At 39.6% G+C, this 22,020-nt stretch overlaps 1 protein-coding gene across 1 annotated transcript; it reads left to right on the top strand.

The window, feature by feature from the left end:
- Positions 1-1,477: 1,477 nt before the first annotated feature.
- Positions 1,478-4,826, top strand: ACRALDRAFT_1059145 (uncharacterized protein). Its single transcript, XM_071015983.1, has one exon. It carries the CDS (start codon positions 1,625-1,627, stop codon positions 4,610-4,612), a length of 2,988 nt encoding a protein of 995 aa, XP_070880238.1. The 5' UTR covers positions 1,478-1,624; the 3' UTR covers positions 4,613-4,826.
- Positions 4,827-22,020: the final 17,194 nt, after the last annotated feature.

Below are 22,020 nucleotides of genomic sequence, written 5' to 3'. Positions count from 1 at the left end.
CGCCGCTCGCTTTTCTGGATATACTAGAACCGAATAGCTCTTAGGCTTTAGAAGACTCTATCCACCTATATCTATAAAAGGTTAGATCGATTAACTACGCCGCCTATTAAATAAGGCCGGATATCGTAAAGGCTGCTTTTAGACTAGCCGAATTCGCCACTAATCTATCCGGTTAGTATTATAAGGCCGCTAATAGGTGCCTTAAGTACCTCGACTTAACGAGGTCCCTCTGCCTATCCTTTAGGCCACGGGATTCCGATAAAAACCTAGCTAAATACGCCCTCTTTTATATAAATAACGCCGCCTTTAAAGACGATTATAAGACTCGGTATAGCTCCTAGGGATATATAACTATGCTTTTTAAAGGTCCTATCGACTAGAAGGCGAATAAGTAAATAAGCGTTATTATATCTAGCACTAAAGTAGAGCTCGTAGCTCTAAGCGCCGCCGCCCGGTAGTATATCACGACGCTACGGTTAATAAAAGACTTAACGTTAACCTTTAAGGTTAACCCTATTATTATCTATTACGATAATAATCAGACTTATTAGCTCCTAAAGAGCCCTAGGCCGTAGGTCACGTCTAAGTTAAAGTATCTTAATATCCAGGCCCTATAGATCCGGTAGATTATATAACGCCGGGAGATCGTAATTAATTACATCGCTACTAATAAGATGGTTAGCGATAGGATAACGAAGGCGTTACCGCTATTAAAGCACGCTATATTCGTTAAAATGCTTAGGATAGAAAAGAGCCCTGCCGGCTTGGTTTAAGCGGATCGATTACTACCGCGTTAACGGCGGTTGGATTAACTACTACCGCCTTAACGGTGGTTTGGATTAGATTATGATCGTTGTGTTTAACGCGATCGTTAGATTAACTATAATTATATAATAATTGTCACGTTGTTTTTGAGGTTAATTTGACCACTATTTTGGGATCATATCAAGGCACGAGCTGTTTAATAAGCCGTTAACCTTTAGATTAATATCTAGGCTTAAATACCCTGGATTTTAAGCTTTAATTTAATCAGAACGGTTAGGATTAATCCTGCGGCTCTAGGGGGGTGTATCAGGCATTTATGCCTAAATGCCCCGATATCCTATTAGGTATATTCGTAGAGCCACGTCATACACTGCTACGAATACGGCGGTACTTCTATTAGATGTATTATAGTGTTATTTCCCCTCTTTTACCTATATATTTAACATCGTGGACTAGTACTCTTTTATAGTCTGCAATAAACACAAGTCATACTTCGTACGATATTAGTGTCCTGACACTAGATATAATGATTCAAGTAATCTTATTAGTTGAAATGAGATTAAATGGGTCTGTATACGTATTCTTATGCTGTGAGTGTACTTTTATCGTGTAGTTGCATATCCATGGCCAAGGAGGTCTGAGCCCGCTGAGATAAAGAAAACGTACGATACGTACCAAGGATTTTCTGAGCGTGGTGCCCTTAGGCTGGTGATTTCTCTCGACTCGAACAATTGCATCAATTGACCCATAAACCACAGCTTGTACTTCCCTGCACAAGCCGTCTTTTATCCTACAGTACGAGGTCGACATGTTCAGAGAAATTCGCCCGACCCGATATGGTCTCTGAACGGCTCTCGTCATGTCAGCTCCCTCTCCCGTTCCCTCTAAAGCCGCGATCCGCACCCTCCGAGGTCTTCTGTTTGGAACATCGTGCTCCATTGTCATACTGGCCGAAGAGAGACGTCGACGTATTGGAATTGCACGGTCCGCCGTTGAGAATGGGAGAAAGCTGAAATCCCTGCGGCGTTATAGCTCTGCTGGCGCTGCTGCCCTTGAGACTCTCCGGGAAGAAACAGCGACAGATACGACCTTCGGAAACTGGTCGCTCTCGACGTCCAGCTGCCACCCCGATCCCAAATCGGAGGCCCTTGACTATAATCAGCCGAGTTGGGATGGTAACGACGTTCTCGACCTCGGTCCCAATCCCCGCCAATCGAGGCTGTCTACCAGCAGAAGAGACGCGGGCTCAATCCCGACTCGCAGACCGCCGTATGAACATGACGCAGAATTAGAACCGCCAAACCCGCAGATCCCCAATTCGCCCCACCGACACGCATCTCGGTCTTCAAGTCAAACTACAGTACGCAGTACGGCCGTCGCGCACCCTCTCCCGAAGACCCAGGCGCCCGTGGACACCTCCCAGGATGGTACAAGAGACCCCCCAATTTCCATCAAGGCCGCCTTAAATGAGTTCTGGGCATCAAACGGGGATAAGCTACCATCTGACTCTCCTCTTCACCAATTCGAGATGCACCCGAATGTCATGCAGCCGGACCGTTCTGCCCCGTCTGCGGCCTTGCAGCTCTTGCGCCGCGCCTACGATAACGTGTTGCATGCCCAGAATGTCCCCGCCTGGTACTTGGAACTCTCGCGGCTCCTGTGCCTTGCATGTCAGCATGAGGGCGATTACGATGTCGCTGGGAGGATCCTGGAAATGTTGGTCAGCCGTGGGCCGCTCCGGCTGGAGGACTATTACGCCCATCGGCCGTTTAAGATCATGCGATCTCTGATGTTTCGGCCTGTCCGCGGTGTCGACGACCCCAAAGACCACATCGACCTCGTCGCACGACTGTTCCTTGCAGATATACCGGATGACAGGGCTTCCCGGGCAGCATATGCCGCACTTGCCAGGAAAGTCACGACAAAATATGTCTTGCTTGGTCATTTCGAGGCCGCGAGCGACTTCTTTGAGCGAGCCCAAAGTGTTTGCAACTTCAAGCCCGAGACCGTGAACTGGTTCATCGGCCACTTGCAGCGGAGCGGTCATCATGTCGAGGCTATTGATGCCTTCGTTCGCTCGTCTTCCAGTCCTGACATTACGAACCGTCCGGGCCTTGAATGCGACGGTATGCTGCACTCCCTGGTCAGCACAAACGGGTATCGGGCGCTGGAAGTCTTCCGAACCATGTATCGGCTACGAGGCAATCGACCATTCCGCGCAAACAGCGCAGTCGTAATCCAAATCATGCGGCAGTGCTGGGAAAGTTCTAAGCATTACCCCCGAACCAATCGCCTCTTCGAAGAGATGGAGAGCAATGGTTTCTACGGATTTCAGGACACTTACGACATACATTCGGTGATGATCCGGATTGATTTGGAAGCGGGGAAAATGATGACGGCACGTTCCAGGTTAGAACAGCTCTTTGTTCAATACCCCAGGGCTCAAACAGATGTTGAGCTCAGATGCGCCTTTTCTTTGCCGCATGTCGCGCAGGGTAACTGGTCGGGAGTGCGGGCCGTTTTCGACAGTGCTAGAAGTATGGCGCCGTTGGATTCAATTCAGCAAAGGCAGTACGATGAAGCATTTTCTAGGGTGCTCCGGGTATTTATGAAAACCCACACGTGGGGTGAGACGGAAGATTTCGTCGAAGATTTCATCGGCAACCTTGGTGTCACCCTTGACCGGTCGCTTGTCCGCTCCATCGCCGACCGGCACGGGCGATGCCGGGAGCCCCGGGCATTGGGCCAGTGGCTCAAGTTTTGCAAGAACGCGGGGTTCGTGCCGGATGCCTCATTCTGGGAAGACTTCCTGCGGACCTGCAGGAGACAATGGGGCTACGGGGACGCCCAAATCATCTCTCTCTACAAGGAGCTGAAAGCGTTCGATATCGAGGTGGATTTTCCAGAGGTCGAGAGCCTCGTCAGGAAACTGGTTGGACGGAATTACAAGGCACCACGGCTGTTTCGCGTCCGCATGGCGTCGAAACAGAGACCCTCGGACGAGCCGGCAGCCTTCGGCCGGATGCAAATGGAGGCGCAGAAGGGCCAGTGGAGGAGTGTGCTGAGCTCGTACAGGAGGGCAGTGCATAACGGCATGGGATACTCGGCTCGTTGTCTTCGCCTAGCCGTCAAAGCCAGCATCCAGCTTGGAGAGGGGTCGAGCGATACGGCCATGTCGATGATCCAGAAGGCGCAGATCGAGGGTCACGATGTCAGCGGGGCCGTAGTGCCCCTGATTTTAGCTGACTTGGAGCGGGTCGAGACGGAAGAGAAGGAAGCTGCGGCGGTGGCTGGAGATGCCCGAGGTCGGCCGTACCCAGCTATCCTGCGCATCTTCCGGGACTTGCAGAGGGACGGGTTGCGCATCGAGGACGGAGTGTTCCACAAGGCGGCGCAAGTTTGCCTAGCGCTGCGCAACTACCGGGAGGCCATTTCGATCTGCGTTTTTGCTGCGGAGCAGAACGGGTTCCGGGACTTGTGCTACAACGTATACAACTTTTCGAACCTGTGCCAGGCATTCACAGTACGGCACGACTACGAGCGGCTCCGGTGGATGTTGGATCAGCTTGGGAAGCAGGAGTACAGGACGTGGAAGCGGTGCCGGAGAAGCCTCAAGTGGATGGTGCATTACCTGACCAAAGCGTCCCAGGCTGAAAAGGCCGAGGACCTCAAAGCATCGGACCTATCCATGCTGGAGTGCGTGCAGGATGCACTGGCGAGAGTGTCGGAGGAGAAGGCCAGTTGGGCAATTGGAAGAGACCAGTTATTGCGTGGTGGTTCTCATCCAGCGAGGGATGACGATGTATTCTATGGGTCCGCCAAGATAAGTACGACGATGGCCGCGTGACGGTTGCTAAGATTCTGTTTGCGCGGCAGTCTTGGAAATAAAAAGTAGTCAAGTGTCGCCGGTCACACATGACAATATACGACGTATCGATATAGGAGCACTTATTCCGACTAGGGCATTTGTTTATAAGTGCATATATTCGGACTATAGCAACCTCTTAGTCGGGCTATAGTCTAAATAATAACAGCCTATAACAGGCCCTGCTAGCTACTAACTGTTTTTTTATTATCTTTATCTATTTTTGTTTCTTCTAACCGTAGATTAATTTATTAATAGCTAAAACTATTAGAGATATTGTATTTAAGTGACTATAGAGGCGTTGAGGAATGTGTTAAGGGACTGGAACAAGAGTAACTGTTAGGACACTAATATCGTACGAAGTGTGACTTGTGTTTATTGCAGACTATAAAAGCGTACCAGTCTACGATGTTAAATATATAGGCAAAAGAGGGGGGAAAAGCACTATGATATATCTAATAGAAGTACCGCCGTATTCGGAGCAGTGTATAACATGGCTCTGCGAATATACCTAATAGGCTTATCGGGCTTTTCGGGGTCTTTGGGCGTAAATGCCTGACATACCCCCCTAAAGCCGCAGGATTAATCCTAACGGTTCTAATCGAATTAAAGCTTAAAAACAGCGTAAAGGTCTAGGGTTTTTAAGCCTAGATATCAATCCAAAGGTTAACGGCTTATTAAACAGCTTATGCCTTATAATCCTAAAATAGTAGTTAAATTAACCTTAAAAATAACGTTATAATTATTATATAATTATAGTTAATTTAACGTTCGCGTTAATTACGATTATAATCTAATCTAAACCACTATTAAGGCGATAATAATCGATCCGATTAAACTAAGCCGGCAGGGCTCTTTTTTTTTATCCTAAGTATCTTAACGAATATAGCGTGCTTTTATAGCGGTAACGCCTTCGTTATCCTATCGCTAACTATTTTATTAGTGGCGATTTAATTAATCACGATCTCCCGGCGTTATATGATCTGCTAGATCTATAGGGCCTAGATATTAAGATGCTTTAATTTCAAGGTAACCTACGGCCTAGGGCTCTCTAGTAGCTAACGGGTCTAATTATTATTATAATAGATAGTAATAGGGTTAACCTTAAAGGCTAATATAAGGTCCTTTATTAATCGTAACGCCCCTATAGCGCACTAGTAGTGCTATGGTATATAACCACGAGGCGGTTAGGTCGGTTCGAATCCCGCTAGGGGTATAAGCAAAACTTTTTGCGTTACCCGGCCCTGTTTGCGGGTGGCCCTTATCTGCCTTAGTAAGCACGATAAGGGTTAAACGGGGGGGCCCGATAGCCCCACTACCCGGCTCGTAGCTAGTCGATAATAGGCGCTGGTAGCTTTGCCGCTAAGGCCAATACGCCTGTGTCGTTAACTAGGGCAGGTAGGCCCTACTATAAACAGGGCCGTAGCGGATTAGTCGCCCGTTACGCATATAGAGACGATAACGTACTCTGGAGCGCGTAAAACTATCCCGGCGGGACCTACACGAAACGTAGGAGCTATAAACTATATATTATGCTACGTATAAGGCCGTCTATAGATAACGTAAGAAGCTTAAACATGGGTCTAGGATATATTAAATCCTATAGATAGGGTTATTACCTTAGGATAGAATTAATTACTAAGGGTCTGTCTTAGTAATAAATAAGAGGATAATAGGGACTAGGACGAAGGAGTATAGAGCTTATATTAGTGGCTTCGTAATACAAACAGTGTCAATACAGCGGCCGCACAGTGTCTTCGCGGCGGCCGCGCACGTGGAACGAATTTTATTATTATAAGGGGGAAGGGGTTTTTATCCGAAGAGGTTTTGCCCCCTTCTAAATCTAAGAGGGACTATTGCCTAGGAAGGCTAGCCTAGTATTAGCTAAGCGATAACAGAGTAAGAATAAATAAATAAATAAATTATTAATCGTAACGTCGTGATATACTACCGGGCGGCGGCACTTAGAGCCATAAACTCTGCCTCTATACTGGATATAATAACGCTTATTGATTTATTCGCCTTCTAGTCGATAGGTCCTTTAAGAAGCATAGTTATGTATCCCTAGGAGCTATACCGAGTCTTATAATCGTCTCTAAAGACGGCGTCGCTTATATAAAAAGGGCGTATTTAGCTAGGTTTTTATCGGAATCCCGTGGCTTAAAGGATAAGCAGAGGGACTTTATAAAGTCGAGGTACTTAAGGCACCTGTTAGCGGCTTCGTGGTGCTGACCGGATAGATTAGTAGCGAATTCGGCTAGTCTCGAAGCAGCCTTTACGATATCCGGCCTTATTTAATAGGCGGCGTAATTAATCGATTCGACCTTTTAAAGATATAGGTGGATAGAGTCTTCTAACGCCTACGAGCTATTCGGCTTAAGGGTATTAGGAAAGGCGAGCGGCGTAGTGACCCTCCGGCTAGTAACGATATTTAACGCCTTTATCTTTTCGTTAATATAGTTATTAAGCGATAACTATAACCTTCGACGTTAACGATCCCTTATAACCCTGATACTAAGGAACCGCTTAATAGGACCTAAATCCCGGATCTAGAACCGCTCCTGTAGCTGCTTAAATAGGTCTTCGGCGGCGTTAAGGTGCTCTTTACGATATAGCAGAACTATATCGTTAACGTAGAAAAACATAAGCAGCTTATCGCTTCTGAAAACGTAATCGTCCTCCTTTAACTACGTAAGACTATACTTACCTAAAATAGATAAGAGCTCCTAGTACCATAGCTTAGGCGATCGGCGTAGCCTATATAGGGCCCGGCGTAGCCGGTTAATCCCTTGGTTCTAGGAGCGTAGGAGTCTTAAAAACGGTTCTAATCCGGCCTTATTAGTAACGTGTGCTACGGCTTATAAGATATTCTATCCCGGCGGGTCTTTAACGTAGACCTCTTCGTTAAGCCGGGCGTTAGTAAACGCATTAATAGTATTAAGTTAGCGGGTCTCTAAATCAAAGTGGGTAGTAATAGCTATAAGCGTTTTAAAGGTCCTTCCGGCCAGGGTAAAGGCGTAGGCGTTAAGGTGATTTTAAGGCTGTTAATTACCACGAACGTAGAGCCGTGCCTTAAATTTAGTAATATAGCTAGATAGATTAACCTTATATTTAAATACCTATTTTAATAGATTGGGCTACGAGTAGTAGGCTATACGCGCGGAAGAGAGGAAAATCAAGTAAATAACTATTGAATTCGTAGATCCGTAGGATTACTGCTTATTTCACTTGTGTGTAAAGAGCTGACTTCTGGGATTTCTTCCTGGATCCGGGGCTGGCAAAAGACCCTGGAAGATTGGGTGGCGACTGTTACGTCAACAGCCTACGCGACGGTTATTACGCCACGTTATTTGCTTAAGTAATAACTAAGATATCGTATTTACGATACCTAGTATATTTATATTATTATTATTATAATTATTACTTATTATAAGTATAATATCAACAACCTATATTAGATCTAAGAGGCGGCTTAGAATAGTAGTATACTATTCTACTACTTTAAATATGCCTATCTTAATAAGGGCCTACACCTCTTTAGAGGCGGCTATAACCCACTATATCCTATATAGTAACTGTATTATCTGGCTCTAATTAGACGGCTTTTCGGGTATATCGCGGTATAGTAGCGGCCTTTTTGGTATATCGAAGTGGTTAAGATAAAGGAAGGTAGAGTCGGCGTATCGTTATAGTGGCCGGCGGTTACGTTACGGCCGAGAAGAGGCTACCGGCGTGGTGGTAGCTAAAGATAGGGCACCCGCCGTGGACAAGGATAGACGGGTATCCGGCTCTAGAGAGTCCGAAGATAGAGGGCTAGCCGGCGCTAAAAAGGCAGCCGGCGTTAAAGAGATAGCCGGTAGAGGCAGCTATTAAGCAGCTGCCGTAGGAGTCGTTAAAGGGCCCGGGGCTGCCGTTACGGTAGCCATAGTAATAGCCATTATTTTATCCTCTAGAACTAACTAATTAGGGGATATTAAACCTATAGCCGTGGTGGTGCTAGCGGCGGCGCCGGCGGAAGGCGTAATAGAATTATTAGAGTCGTCGGAATCGGAAGAATCTTTATCCGAGTTATCGTCGTTATTAGAGTTATTATTAGAGGCAGCGGCGGTTACTACTAACGTTATAGGAGCTGGAGGCTTGGCCGGAGGAGCCGGCTAGCCAGCAGCTGTTATAGTAGTAGGTAGAATAGCTACCGTAGGCGTTGATTAACGTGAAGCTGGAGGCGTTATTGTAGGAGGGGGAAAGGAAGAAGAGGGCGTTATTTTAGGAGAGGTTTTAGAAGAGGTTTTAGAGGTAATTGTAGTAGTAATTATAGCCGGCGTTATGGTAGAGCCCTGAGCTCGGGCCGGCTGCTCTATAGTGGAAGGAGCAACCTCGGTGGCTACTATAGCTGCCGTTTTAGGCGGCTATAATCGCTATTATAACTTATCCACCCCCCTATAATTAGGCGAGGGAGTCGAATTTTCTGTTACTTTAATAGCTGCTTTAACCTCTTCTTCTTTAACCTGTTTTACTGTAGCTCTTTTAATTACTTTAAGCTGCTCCGGCCTCCCGATATCTTAAAACGACTCTATCGTCGTATTCTGCTATAATACCAGGAATTGATTATAAACCGGTATCACGCTAACGGCTTCTAGAGTATCCTTTTCGGTATTATTAGGCAGGTTAAGCTCTTTAAAAAGCTCTATCGTAATAGGTAGGTCTATATTACGATCCTTATATAGGATCTTGTCATTAAAGCTAACGTCTCTTATACGCAGGACCCTTCTAAGCTTTGGCACCTAAATCCGATAAATATTAGTGCTCTTATAACCGATTAGATAACCGATATAAGCCCTCTCCAGGAGCTTCTTATTCTTCCGGCGCTCACGTTTATAGTCGGCGGTTAATGGATAGACACAGTAACCGTACCTTTTTAGGTAACCGATTAGAGGGGTGCTAGTGATACGTTCGATTCCTCTCTTATTAACCTATTCGTCTATATAACCCTTCGGCGACTTCTACCTAAGGTCCTAGCGTGGAATTAGATTATATAGATATATCGCGGCGGCTATCATCTCCGGCTATATATCCTACTAAAAGCCGGAGGCGATAGCGAGGGCCTGGGCGATAGCGTATATAATAGCCTTATAGCGTTCGGCTCTGGTATTCTAGGCGGCCGTATTCGGTAACGACCTCTCGATTAGGATCCTTTTATTATACACCTAGTTATTAAGATTACTCTATAAGGCTTACTTATTATCTAGGCGTATCACTATAATAGGGCAGTGATACTGCCTTGCCGTTTATAGCTCGAAGGAGGTTACCGATAGAAAAGCTGACTTAAGGTCCTTTAGGAAGTCTCCCACGATAAAGTGCGTATAGGGGCAGTGGTATAGTATTAGCTTTATAAGCCTATTAAAGGACTTATTATTAGAGAAGATATCGATATCTACACGCTTCTTAGGGTGCGTGGGCCGGTGGTTAGGCGATCGTCGTGATACTAGCCTTTAGGCCTTACTGCCGGAGCAGCTCTCGCAGTCTATTATAAGGGGAAAGTCCCCTCCAGAGACTGTGCCTCCTATGTAGGTGGTCGTGATATATTGAAGGGCTTTAGCGCTTGCGTGGCCTAGCCGCTTATGCTATAAACGAGCGTCGGCGACGCTTATAATCGGGGCTCTTAAGCTATTTAAAAAGCTCTGTTATTAAGCCGTTGGTTAGAGGGCAAACTAACCTCCTACGTTCTTTAAAGGCAGAGTAACGGTCCTACCTTTTTCCTTAATTTCTAACGCCTATTTACCGGTAACGAGCGATCCTTTTAGAAGCAAGCGGAGGGCTAATATAAGGGCTATAGAATATCCCTTAATATACACTATATCCTTTAAAATCGTATACGGCTAACGATCCCGATTTTTAACTTATAGCCTTATAGTGCCGAATGCGGTAACCGGATCCGACTCTCCTCCACCGGTATCGAACATCACGAGCTTTTCCGGGGGCCGATAGTCTTCTAGAAGGTAACGCTTATTAGTGATATGCCTTATAGTGCCGGAATTAACTAATAGCTTATTCTTAAAGGGTCTATCTACGGCTCCGGTTAATAAAAAGCTATATATACCGTACGATCCGGTTCTATCGTCCGAATCCGAGTCCGAAGCAGCGCCCCCGGTAGCCACGAAATTAGATAAATCCTTGGAAGGGTCTTTCGAGGATGCCTTCTATTAACCCTTATTTCCCTTACTTTCGGCGTCCTTTTTAAGGTTACTCTAGAACCTCTTTCGGCATTCGTTATCTTAGCTAGCGATAATCCGGTTATAGCGTTCTTCCGCTTCCTTAGATAGCTTAAAGGTCTTCCCTCTTCGGGCCGGGTTAATATTCGGGGAGGTCTAAATTGGTTTATAGTGAGTTTAGGGCTTTCGGCTATATAGTAGTCGTAGATAAATTCCCTTTCAACACTCTGACCCTGTTAACGATCCTTTCGATCCGGTTACTAACCTTCTTTATCTTTTCCTAGAGACGTGGCTATATAAAACAATAACGATCCCCCCTTCCGATCTAAACGTAGAGGGTGCCTATAATATAACCAGGTAGTATATTCGTTAATAACGGTCTCGATATCCGGTAATTTAGCCTCGTCTTCTTCCGTTAGTATTATAGAAAACCGGGCTTCTGACTACTCCGGGGAAATCGATCCGATCACGTTAAAAAATCCGTTAAGCTAGTCTATCTTCGAATCGATTACACGAACCTGATACGTCTTTGCCTTTTTATATAACTTACGGAAGTCGTTAAGCCAGCGTTAGTAAGGTATCTTCCTAATAGATTATATATAATCGTCCTAACGGCGCTTAATAAGTGACCTCTAGGCGGCGTTAGTGGGTTTAAGATATACCTTTAGGATTCGCAGGATTTCCTTTAGGTTATCTTTACCGGCGAAGGACTCCGCGAGGCTCCGGTCCACGGTAATAGTAATATAATCTAGTACCGCCTTAATCGCGGGCTTTTCCTGCTTATATTCGTTATAGGCGAAGAGCTATAGCTTATACCTTTGGTCTTAATTACTATCCTTGCTTTTGGCAGGAGGGTTAACCTTTTAAAGGCGTTATAGACGTTTAGTATCGTTAAGATCCGGATCCACGAGCTTCGTAACCTCGTTAAAGAGAGCGACTTCTATTATACGCAGATACTACTAGTGTCAGTCCTTAGAGGACGTTAGTATAACCGAGGTTATCGTGACGGCGTGGATAAGAATGAGAAGGAGGAGGAGGAATAGATAGAGGCGGTTAAAGGGGTTAGTAATAATAGGCAGGCGGACAGGCTAGTGGACGACTCTATCCGTAACAGAACAGGGACTTAAAAAGAGGCTTTATCGTAACGATTAAGAGCTTTAAAAAGAGGGCTTTAAAAGAGAGAGGCATTGAGCCTAGAACTATTGGATTAACCGGAATAGAGGCGTATCACCAGAGCGCCGGGCTTATAACTATTAGGACATTAATATCGTATAAAGTGTGACTTATGTTTATTATAGACTATAAAAGAGTACTAGTCTACGATGTTAAATATATACGCAAAAGAGGGGGGAAAAGTGTTGATATGTTGATATTATACTTATAACAAGTAATAATCATAATAATAATAAGTATAATATCTAAGTCAAAATAAAGAGTATATAGTTATAGCTATATAACTAGACGTCTACTTTATAACCAGCTTAACCTATACTATAATACTATAGGTATTGTACGTGTATATATACTTAGCTTATAATATATATTATATAAATACACTAGGTATCGTAAATACAATATCTTAGTTATTACTTAAGCTAATAACGTGGCGAGATAACCGTGGCGTAGGCTGTTAACGTAACAGTCGCCATCCAATCTTCCAGGGTCTTCTGCCAGCCCCGGATCCAGGAAGAAATCCCAGAAGTCAGTTCTTTACACGTTCGCGTAATAAGCAGTAATCCTACGGATCTACGAATTCAATAGCTATTTACTTGATGTTCTTCTCTTCCGCGCGTATAGCCTACTACTCGTAGCCTAATCTATTAAAAGGTTATAAGCCCGGGTTAGTAAAGAAGGATAACGAATATATGGATTAAACGCAGCTGCTTTTGTGGTTATTATAGCTCTATGAATAATAGCTATATTAATTAAGCCACTTAACCTACCGCGCTGCCTATAATAACAGGATATCGTAACATAGTATATAAGCTTTTAGCAAAAGGTCCGCCTGTGGAAATCCTGTTATTCGCTTAGTACGAGCATCGCTTTTCTTCGCGCTACGAGATCTATAAATAGCTTTACCGTTTAGACCCAGCTTTGGACCCACTTTTCGAAGCTAGGCTAATCAGAATCAGACCTTTAGCTTAGTATTCTTTGTTTCTATCCTTTATCGATAACATAATAAAGAAAAAAGGAATAAAGTAATAAAGAAAATAATAAAAATAAATCATTAAATAACTTAGTTAATTCTAACCTAAATAAATAATAAAAAATATCGTTTTGCTACTTAAAAATAGCCTAATAAGAGACTAGCAAAGAAATTTTAGTCCGGAAGCTCCAGGGCAGCATAGACTATTAAAACTGGACTATAGGAATGTACGCTCACTTCGCTCGTAAAGGAAAATATATTAAAGACGTTATAAAGCCCCTTCCAGTAAATCCTTCTGCAAAACAGAAGGAGGAGTCTCTAAAGGTAGCTGGAGATATACTCTCTGCTCTTTTAGACGGTTCCTTAACTTAGGTTTAAGGAATAAACGAAGCTTTAAAAGTATAGGATAAACTAAAGGATTTATATAAAGCAAAGGGATTCCAGGCCGACTATATCGTCCTAACATCGTTTTTCTAACCTCTCGCCTTCGGCATTCCCTAATCTCGAAGCGTATTTATATAAAATATAAAAGAGACTACTTACTTTAAATCAAAGAGGTATATCCTTTTCTAATAAGGTGATCTTTACCTGGATTCTTAATAGTCTTAACGAGGGGTACGAATCTATAGTAAGGCAAATAACTTAAGCTCTCCGTCACGATATTATTAGTTATATACTGGATAAATTAATAGCGGAATTAATAGATGCTTTAAGAAAGGTCGATTAGCCGTCGAATACCCTCCTTATATAAGGTTCGAAATTATAAAAGAATAAGAAGCTCTGGAAGAAAACTAAGGGTTTATTCTATAAAACTATAAGAAGCCTGGCTATACGCCGACTAGCTACTACTTTCTTTATCCTAAAAAAGCACCTAAGAACTAGGTAAGAAAGAATAATTCAGGATTAAGGAAAAATACCTAGAATAGGGTAAATAAATCTTAGTCCTCTCGAAAGGATAAGGAAAAGAAAGGAGGTGGAAATACGCGTCTCTCTTAAAGAGAGAAGCGTATAATAAATCTCGTACTAAAGGTAAAGGCACAGCACGCCTTAGATACGTCTTTAGAAGAGGAAAACGACGAGTCTGCTGCGGTTAATATGATTATAGATTAATAGAATTAACCGCAGGATTAACCGTAGGAAAAGGAAAAAGAATAGGAAGACCATAATAAAAACGAAGAGGCCGGCGTTATTTTTAAAGACGTCCTCCCTCCTGCGTTTCCTCTTCTAGGCCGTCCTAATCCTTTTACACAGGATTTAATAGATATAGATCAGGTATTTATTATCTCTTCTAAAAATAAAGATATAAATAATACTAACCTTAATATAGATTCGTTAGTGGAAAAGATTTATAAAATATAAGCAGAAAACAGTATTAACTTAGATCTGAATTTCTGTGTAGATAGCGGGGCTACGGCGTATATTATTATAAATAAAAGACTCTTTTCTACTTATAATATCAAAGAGAGAACTATTCGTTAGGGTTAGGTAAAGGAAATAAAGATATAAGGTAAAGGAGACTGCGTTATATAATTCAGGGATACTAGAAAGCTTCTGCTTTTAAAAGAGTGTCTTTATATATGGGAAATAGGCACGAATATTATTAGTCTCTCTCGTCTTAATATTAAAGCTCGCGGTCTTACTAGAAACAAAAAGCTCTTATTATTTAATAATAAAAAGCCCCTCTTTCTTTATACAACGGCTCTGCTTTATAACGGGCTATACTAGGCTATAGCAGGGGTATTATCATACGGGGGGGTTAAGTCTTAGAAAATAAATACCATAAATACTAGAAAAAACATAAAGAAACTGTTACAAAGAGGTATTTTACCTAAAGAATAGTCTTAAGACTTAACTAGAATAAAGAGGTTTTAAAGGTTTAAAGAACAGGTTTTAAAGAAACTAAATAAATAAAGAAATATAATAAAGGACTTAGTTAAACCTTAATAAAGAAATAATATAACGAAGAAACCTTAACCTCTTTAACCTTAAGAAGAGCTTTATAAATAAAGAGACCGGAATAACCGTCGAAGGACTACCTCTATAACTAAAAACATAACGCTATAGCATAACAGGATAGGTTATATTAACCCTATTGCCTTAAAAAGTCTTTATACTAATACTCTTTAAAAAGATTATAATATAACTAACAAAGAATTAACTAAAATACAGAGCTATAATGCCTATAAGAGAAGTAAGTCTATTACACTTACGAAGAAAGATTTAGTTAATAAATATAAAGACTTTTCCTATTTAGAAAAGGTTTATATAGATCTTTGCGGACTAATCGAACCTCTTTCTTATAATAAAAAGCGTTGGATTTTGTTTATACTAGACCGTTCCACCCGGTTCCTATAGGCATAACTGCTCTTAGGCAAGTCTAAAACGACGGTAGTAACAGCTATAAAAGAGTGGAAAGCTCAGGTGGAAAATAATAATAATAATAATAATAATAATAATAATAATAATAATAATAATAATAATAATAATAATAATAATAATAATAATAATAATAATAATAATAATAATAATAATAATAATAATAATAATAATAATAATAATAATAATAATAATAATAATAATAATAATAATAATAATAATAATAATAAATATCACTTCTTTATTAAAGAAGTAGATATAGACGGTGGATAAGAATTTAATACCGCCTCTTTTCAACGCCTCTTTAAAGGTGTAAAGCATAATATAAAACCACCGTATACTCATAAAGCTCAAAGCTCTATTAAACGAGTTATAAGGACTATAATAAAAAAGGTTCAAGCTCTTCTTTTCCACTCAGGGCTACCTAGATACCTTTAGGATAAAGCTATTCTCTTAGCTGTTTATATATATAATAGATCACCTAATTCAGCTCTTAAATATAAGAGTCCCTTTAAGCTTACATAAGGTCAGAAACCTAATATTAATAATATACGGGTTTAGGGTTCTATTATTTATTATAAAAACAACGACCCGAATATAAAGAAACTAGATACAAGGGCACTTCGAGGTGCTTTAATAGGTTTTAATGACTATAACTATAAGGTTTATAACCTAGTAACCAGAAAGACTGGTTGGTTTCGAGACGTTTATGTCTTAGAAAATCAGTTTCTTTACTCTTCTTTAGATAACTATAATAATAACTATACGCCTAAAAACAATAATAAGCTCCCTCCTTATATTAATACTTAGGCATATAATCAGGTTTCTAACCGCGGGCCTTATTAACCCGTTAAGTATAATAAAGGAATCACTTTTAGTGAAAATACCGGTTAATTTTCATAAAATATTTCTTTACACGTTTCGAAACGTTCTATTAAGTCTATTCAACCTGAAGAAGAGAATAATAATAGACGAAAGAGTCTTCGGGCAGCGGGCTATAAAGTTCCAGCTATTATTAATAATAATAATAATAATAATACTAACTATAGCCCGGCTAATAATAATGATATCCAAGGTACTAGGCTAGAAGTCTAAATACCTTCAGAACCTTTAAAACTGGACTATAAGGATTTAATATCCTATAATAATAGTGCGTATTTGCTATATTATATAAAAGATACTATACTTAGAAACCTATAGTTTTAAGAAAATTCCTTATTTCTTTTAACTATAAATTCGATTAACGAACCAGCTACCTATAAACAGGCTATAAACTGCCTAGATAAAGATAAATAGATAGACGCGATGGTAGCAGAAATATCAGAACTCGAAAAGAGAAAGACCTACGACTTAATAAGTATAAAAAATACGCCTAATAATTATAATAAAATAAAAGAAGACTACCACGCACTAGGAGGTCGTTGGGTCTTCAGAATTAAATATAATAGCTCTGGCGAAGCTATTTAATATAAGGCTCGGTGGGTTATTCAGGGGTTTAATTAGGTTCTAGGTCTTAATTATCTAGAAACCTTTTTAACTACCTGCCGGCTAGAAAGCTATACACTAGCTTTAATACTAGGCGTATTACACGGCTAGAAATTCAGGCAGTTTAACGTTAAAAACGCGTCCGTTTATGCCGATATAGATACCCTAATATACGCTATATAACCTATAGGCTTCGAGAAAGAAGACGGTTTAGAAAATAATAGTATAACCCTCTGCAAGCTTAATAAAGCTTTGTACGAGTTGAAACAGAGTCCTAGACTCTGGTATAATTACCTGGTTAAGATATTATCTAAGCTAGGTTGCCGGGTCTCTGAATATAATAACGGACTTTTTACCTTTTATAAATATAATAAAATTAAAAGAATAGAAGAACGAGCGATTCTTTTATGCCACGTTAACGATATAGTGGCTCTAAGCCCTTCTAAGAACACTTTAGACTATTTCTTTAAGGAGATGTCTAAAGATATTACACTTAAAGACTTAGGTAAAATACATACCTTTCTAGGCCATATAATAAATATGAATAAAGATAATAAGACTCTTTCTATAAGTCAGTTGCCTTATACTAATAAGATATTTAAAAGGTATCATAAACGAAGTCTGAAAAGGGTTGATACCCCTTGTATATATAAGAAAGTCCTAGTACTAAATCCTGAACAAGCGTTAACTAATAATATAAATAAATACCAACAGGAAATCGGGGCTTTATTATATTTAGCCTTGCATTTAAGACCAGATATAACGTATATAGTTAACGAGTGTTCTCGCTATATAAGTAATCCCTTGTAAGACCACTTTACTGCGTTAAATCGAATCTGGGCTTATATAAATATATATCCTAATATCGGTCTTTTATATAACTATAATAAAGAAGACCTTAGTATTTACGGTTATTCTGACGCCAGCTTTTTAGATATAATCGAGGATAGAACCTCGACTTTAGGATATATTTACTGCGTAGGAGTAAATAACCCCGTTAGTTAGGCCTTAACTAAACAAAAAGTCGTTGCTTTATTAATAATAGAGGCCGAATATATGGCTCTTATAGAATCTTCTAAAAAAGGAATCTATCTTTATAATCTATACAAAGATATACTACAGAATCTAGGTCTAGATTCTAATATAAGAGGCAATAATAATAAGAATAATAATAATTATTATTATAATAAAACTCTCGAGATTCCTACTATCTTAATAGATAGTGAGAGTGTAAAGAAGCTCGCCGAAAACCCTGAATTTTATAAACGGGTAAAGCATATCGATAGGTAGTATCACTACTGCAGGCAATAGCTATATAATAGTAATATAAAAATCGTATATATAAATACGAAATTTAATATAGCTGATATAATGACTAAGGGTTTAGCAAAAGAGACTTATAATACTCTTTGCGGCTATATAAACCTAGGTTATAAGGACGATACGTTGCCTGAGTATGATTTGCCGCCTTATAATAATATTAAAGAGTTAAAAGACTAGGTTTTAATACTTAGTATTCTTATTTCTTTATAAGGGGATATAACTAGGTTTTTTACCTTCGGGTTTTCCTAGATATTAGAGGTTTTTCTGAACTTTCCTTTGAATAATATACTATAATAATAACAAGGGTTTTTGAATTTTCCCTTGAATTAGAAAGAAGAGGTTTTTTAAATTTTTCCTCTATGTATTCTAGTCTTAGATAGACTAGGATTACTGCGCTATAATATAACATAACCATAACTATAACCTGACTAAGCTGCAGTTATTATATAAGAGTCAGCTTACGGGGGGGTATTAATATATTGATATTATACCTATAACAAGTAATAATCATAATAACAATAAGTATAATATCTAAGTTAAAATAAACAGTATATAGTTATAGCTATATAACTAGACGTCTACTTTATAACCAGCTTTACCTATACTATAATACTATACGTATTATACGTATATATATACTTAGCTTACAATATATATTATATAAATATACTAGGTATCGTAAATACGATATCTTGGTTATTACTTAAGCTAATAACGTGGCGTGATAGCCGTCGCGTAGGCTGTTGACGTAACAGTCGCCACCCAATCTTCTAGGGTCTTTTGCCAGCCCCGGATCCAGGAAGAAATCCCAGAAGTCAGTTCTTTACACGTTCGCGCAATAAGCAGTAATCCTACGGATCTAGGAATTCAACAGCTATTTGCTTCATTTTCTTCTCTTCCGCGCGTACAGCCTACTACTCGTAGCCCAATCTATCAAAAAAAAGCACTATGATACATCCACTAGAAGTCCCGCCATGTTCGGAGCAGTGTATAACGTGGCTCTGCGAATATACCCAATAGGCTTATCGGGCTTTTCGGGGTCTTTGGGCATAAATGCCTGATAGTAACGATGTTAATACGCCCCCTGTTTACTATTTGCTGCCTACTTAACCCTAAATAAAGAGGTACCGCGAGCGCGTGTATAAGTAAGATCTTAGCTAAGAATGGTATATACCTGTATATATTAGAGTAGTTAGGATTATATAATATATAACAGGGTTATATAACTAAGGTAACTAGGCTTACGTGATATATAATCAGGTTACGTGACTAGAGCTATTAGGAATACGTGATATATAATAGGGTTATATAACTAGGGTAAGTAGGATTATATAATATATAACTAGGTTATATAACTAAGGCTAATATTATTATATAATATATAATAAGGTTATATAATTATAGCTATTAGGATTATATAATATTTAATAGGGTTATATAACTCGGGTAATAAGGATTATATAATATATAATAAAGTACCTAGTATAAACATAATATATATTCTTAACACCTTAGGGTTAATAAATATATAGGCAGAAATAGTAGTAGTTTAGTGGCTTAAAATATATAGTCTTAGTTATATAGATTATAGTTTATCGTCGGTATAAGTACGTAGCATTTATAGCCGAGATCTTACTTATACACGCGCTCGCGTTACCTTCCTAAAATGGATTGAGTAGACGGCAAATAGTGAACAGGGGGCGTATAAATACGGGGACTCCTGGAACTGACCCTAGAGTGGACTAAAGGAATACACGATATCGAGTTATGCTTTAAGACTATTAAGCTGGCCAAAGACTTTGTATCTTAGGCCCTTAGATTATCTAGTATAGGTCCTAGTAAGGATAGTTATTCGTCCTTAAGTAAGGCGTTTCCCGTTAAGTCCTAAGTTAGAAGGGCTTTATAAATAATCTTATATTTATTCCGCTCTATATAGGTTAACCTTATAATCTATTAGTATAGCCTTAATAACTCTCTTTACTTCTTATATAAACCCTATAATAATATATTTATTTTAACTATATACGGGTATAGTAATTATTAAGAATTCGAAAGACTTATTATTTTTTAGATCCTACTATTACATAATAAATAATTTATAAAAGACCGCTTTAGCGTACTATTATTATTTATAACTAGGATATTTCCCCTGTCACCACAGGAGCTTAAGCTAGTCCATTATGTATTAATCGCGTATAATCTCTTATATCTAAGTTAGATAAAAAGATAGTAACTCCGAACTTAAGATTTATAGATAAGCTAACTCGGCTACTTATAATCTTATATTATAACTACTACTTAACTAAGAGACTACTTAAGCTATCTGCGCGGGCCCTTAATTCAATATTAAAGAATTTAATACCCCTCCCCCCCTCCCGGTATATTATTATTAGCGGAACTTGATTTCCTGATGAAATACTATAAGGCCTCCTAAAGGGGTAAAAAGAAAAGGCGCCTCCTTAGCCTCCGATAAGAGAAGGACCCTGACTCCTCTGAATATACTATCTAAGTGGACTCCTATAAATGCTGTATAAGGTCCTATTAAAGCTTTCTAAATATAACAGATCATCCTATAAGTATTTCTAGATATTCGTTAAGGAAATCGAAAAGCATTCTATACTCTCTAAGGTTAAGCACTCTAAACTAGAAATAATCATAAAGTCCTACTGGCATGCCTATTATAGACCTGCTTATAGGGAAACTAAGGGTGTTACTAAGGAGGACCTTAATGCCTTGCTAAGTAAGTGATTAGTTAAAGATAAGAGTTATAAGATATGTTTAACTAAGAATCTATTCTTATACCAAATTACATAAAAACTTAATTAGTCCTATACGAAGCTTATTAATAGGCTTTACTTATCATTTAATATGGTATTCTTACCCTTCTGCGATAAATAGCATAAATAATTAATCTTACTAAAGCTTAATAAACTATTACGAGACTTACTCGTGGCTGCTAGTATCTTTACTAATAATGAACTAGGAGGTATTATAGCTTAATGTATAAAGATTACTCTTTCATATATGAATAAAGAAAAGGCGTCTTGAAATAATCATTTAAAGTATTACCAAGGTAAAGGTCCTAGGCGTAATAAGGCCCGTGCTACCTTTATATCTCCTTAAAGCTCTACAGAGATAATTAATGTAGATTATATAAAGGCTCCTAGGCCCCCTAAAAGATATAATAATAATGGTATTATATATTATAGTTAGAATAAAAAGGACTGTTACTAGAGTCAATACCCGATGGAATCCTTGAACTGGGATTAGGCAATATAATACTCTATTAATAAGACCCTAGATAACATGCTGGTTAACCCGCGGCGCCCTGTTATTAGATGGACTTAGGCCTAAGACTGACTGCTGTCCTAGCGATTCTATGCTAGTAAGGGCGCGATTAAGTTAAAAATAGAGTTCCGGTTAATCGGCGGCTAAGGCCGCTAAAGTCCTAAGCATAATAGGCGTGCCCAGGTTAACTTAATTAAATGAAAAGCCCTGCTCCCTAACTATAGCTCCTGAGAACTATTGATATTATATATATAATAAGTGATACGAGATTTCTCCCCTCCCCCTACGGGGGAGGAGAGGAGATCTCGCCCTTCGGGCGCGGCTGCAATTTTTAGCTGGCTCCCTATACGTTAATTTTAAGTGGGGTCCTAATATAATAGATTATTAAGTGACCGTATAGCCGTAATTAGTTATTCTTATAATTAATCAGATTATTTTTGATATATAGTGAGTATTTTTAGCTTATGAAAATAAAGGTTATATACTAATAATTAAGCCTCTCCTTTGATTATAAAGCGAAATGGTATTTTCTCTTTTATATTTTTTTAGGTTATAAGACTTAA

This window comes from Sodiomyces alcalophilus, assembly GCF_042370955.1.
Source record: "Sodiomyces alcalophilus JCM 7366 unplaced genomic scaffold ACRALscaffold_1, whole genome shotgun sequence".
Lineage (NCBI taxonomy): Eukaryota > Fungi > Ascomycota > Sordariomycetes > Glomerellales > Plectosphaerellaceae > Sodiomyces > Sodiomyces alcalophilus.
This window is presented reverse-complemented; position numbering and strand designations above follow the sequence as displayed.

Bases quoted from the DNA above. Each gene is read 5' to 3' on its own strand.
- ACRALDRAFT_1059145 (XM_071015983.1), top strand. From the start codon at position 1,625: ATGTCAGCTCCCTCTCCCGTTCCCTCTAAAGCCGCGATCCGCACCCTC.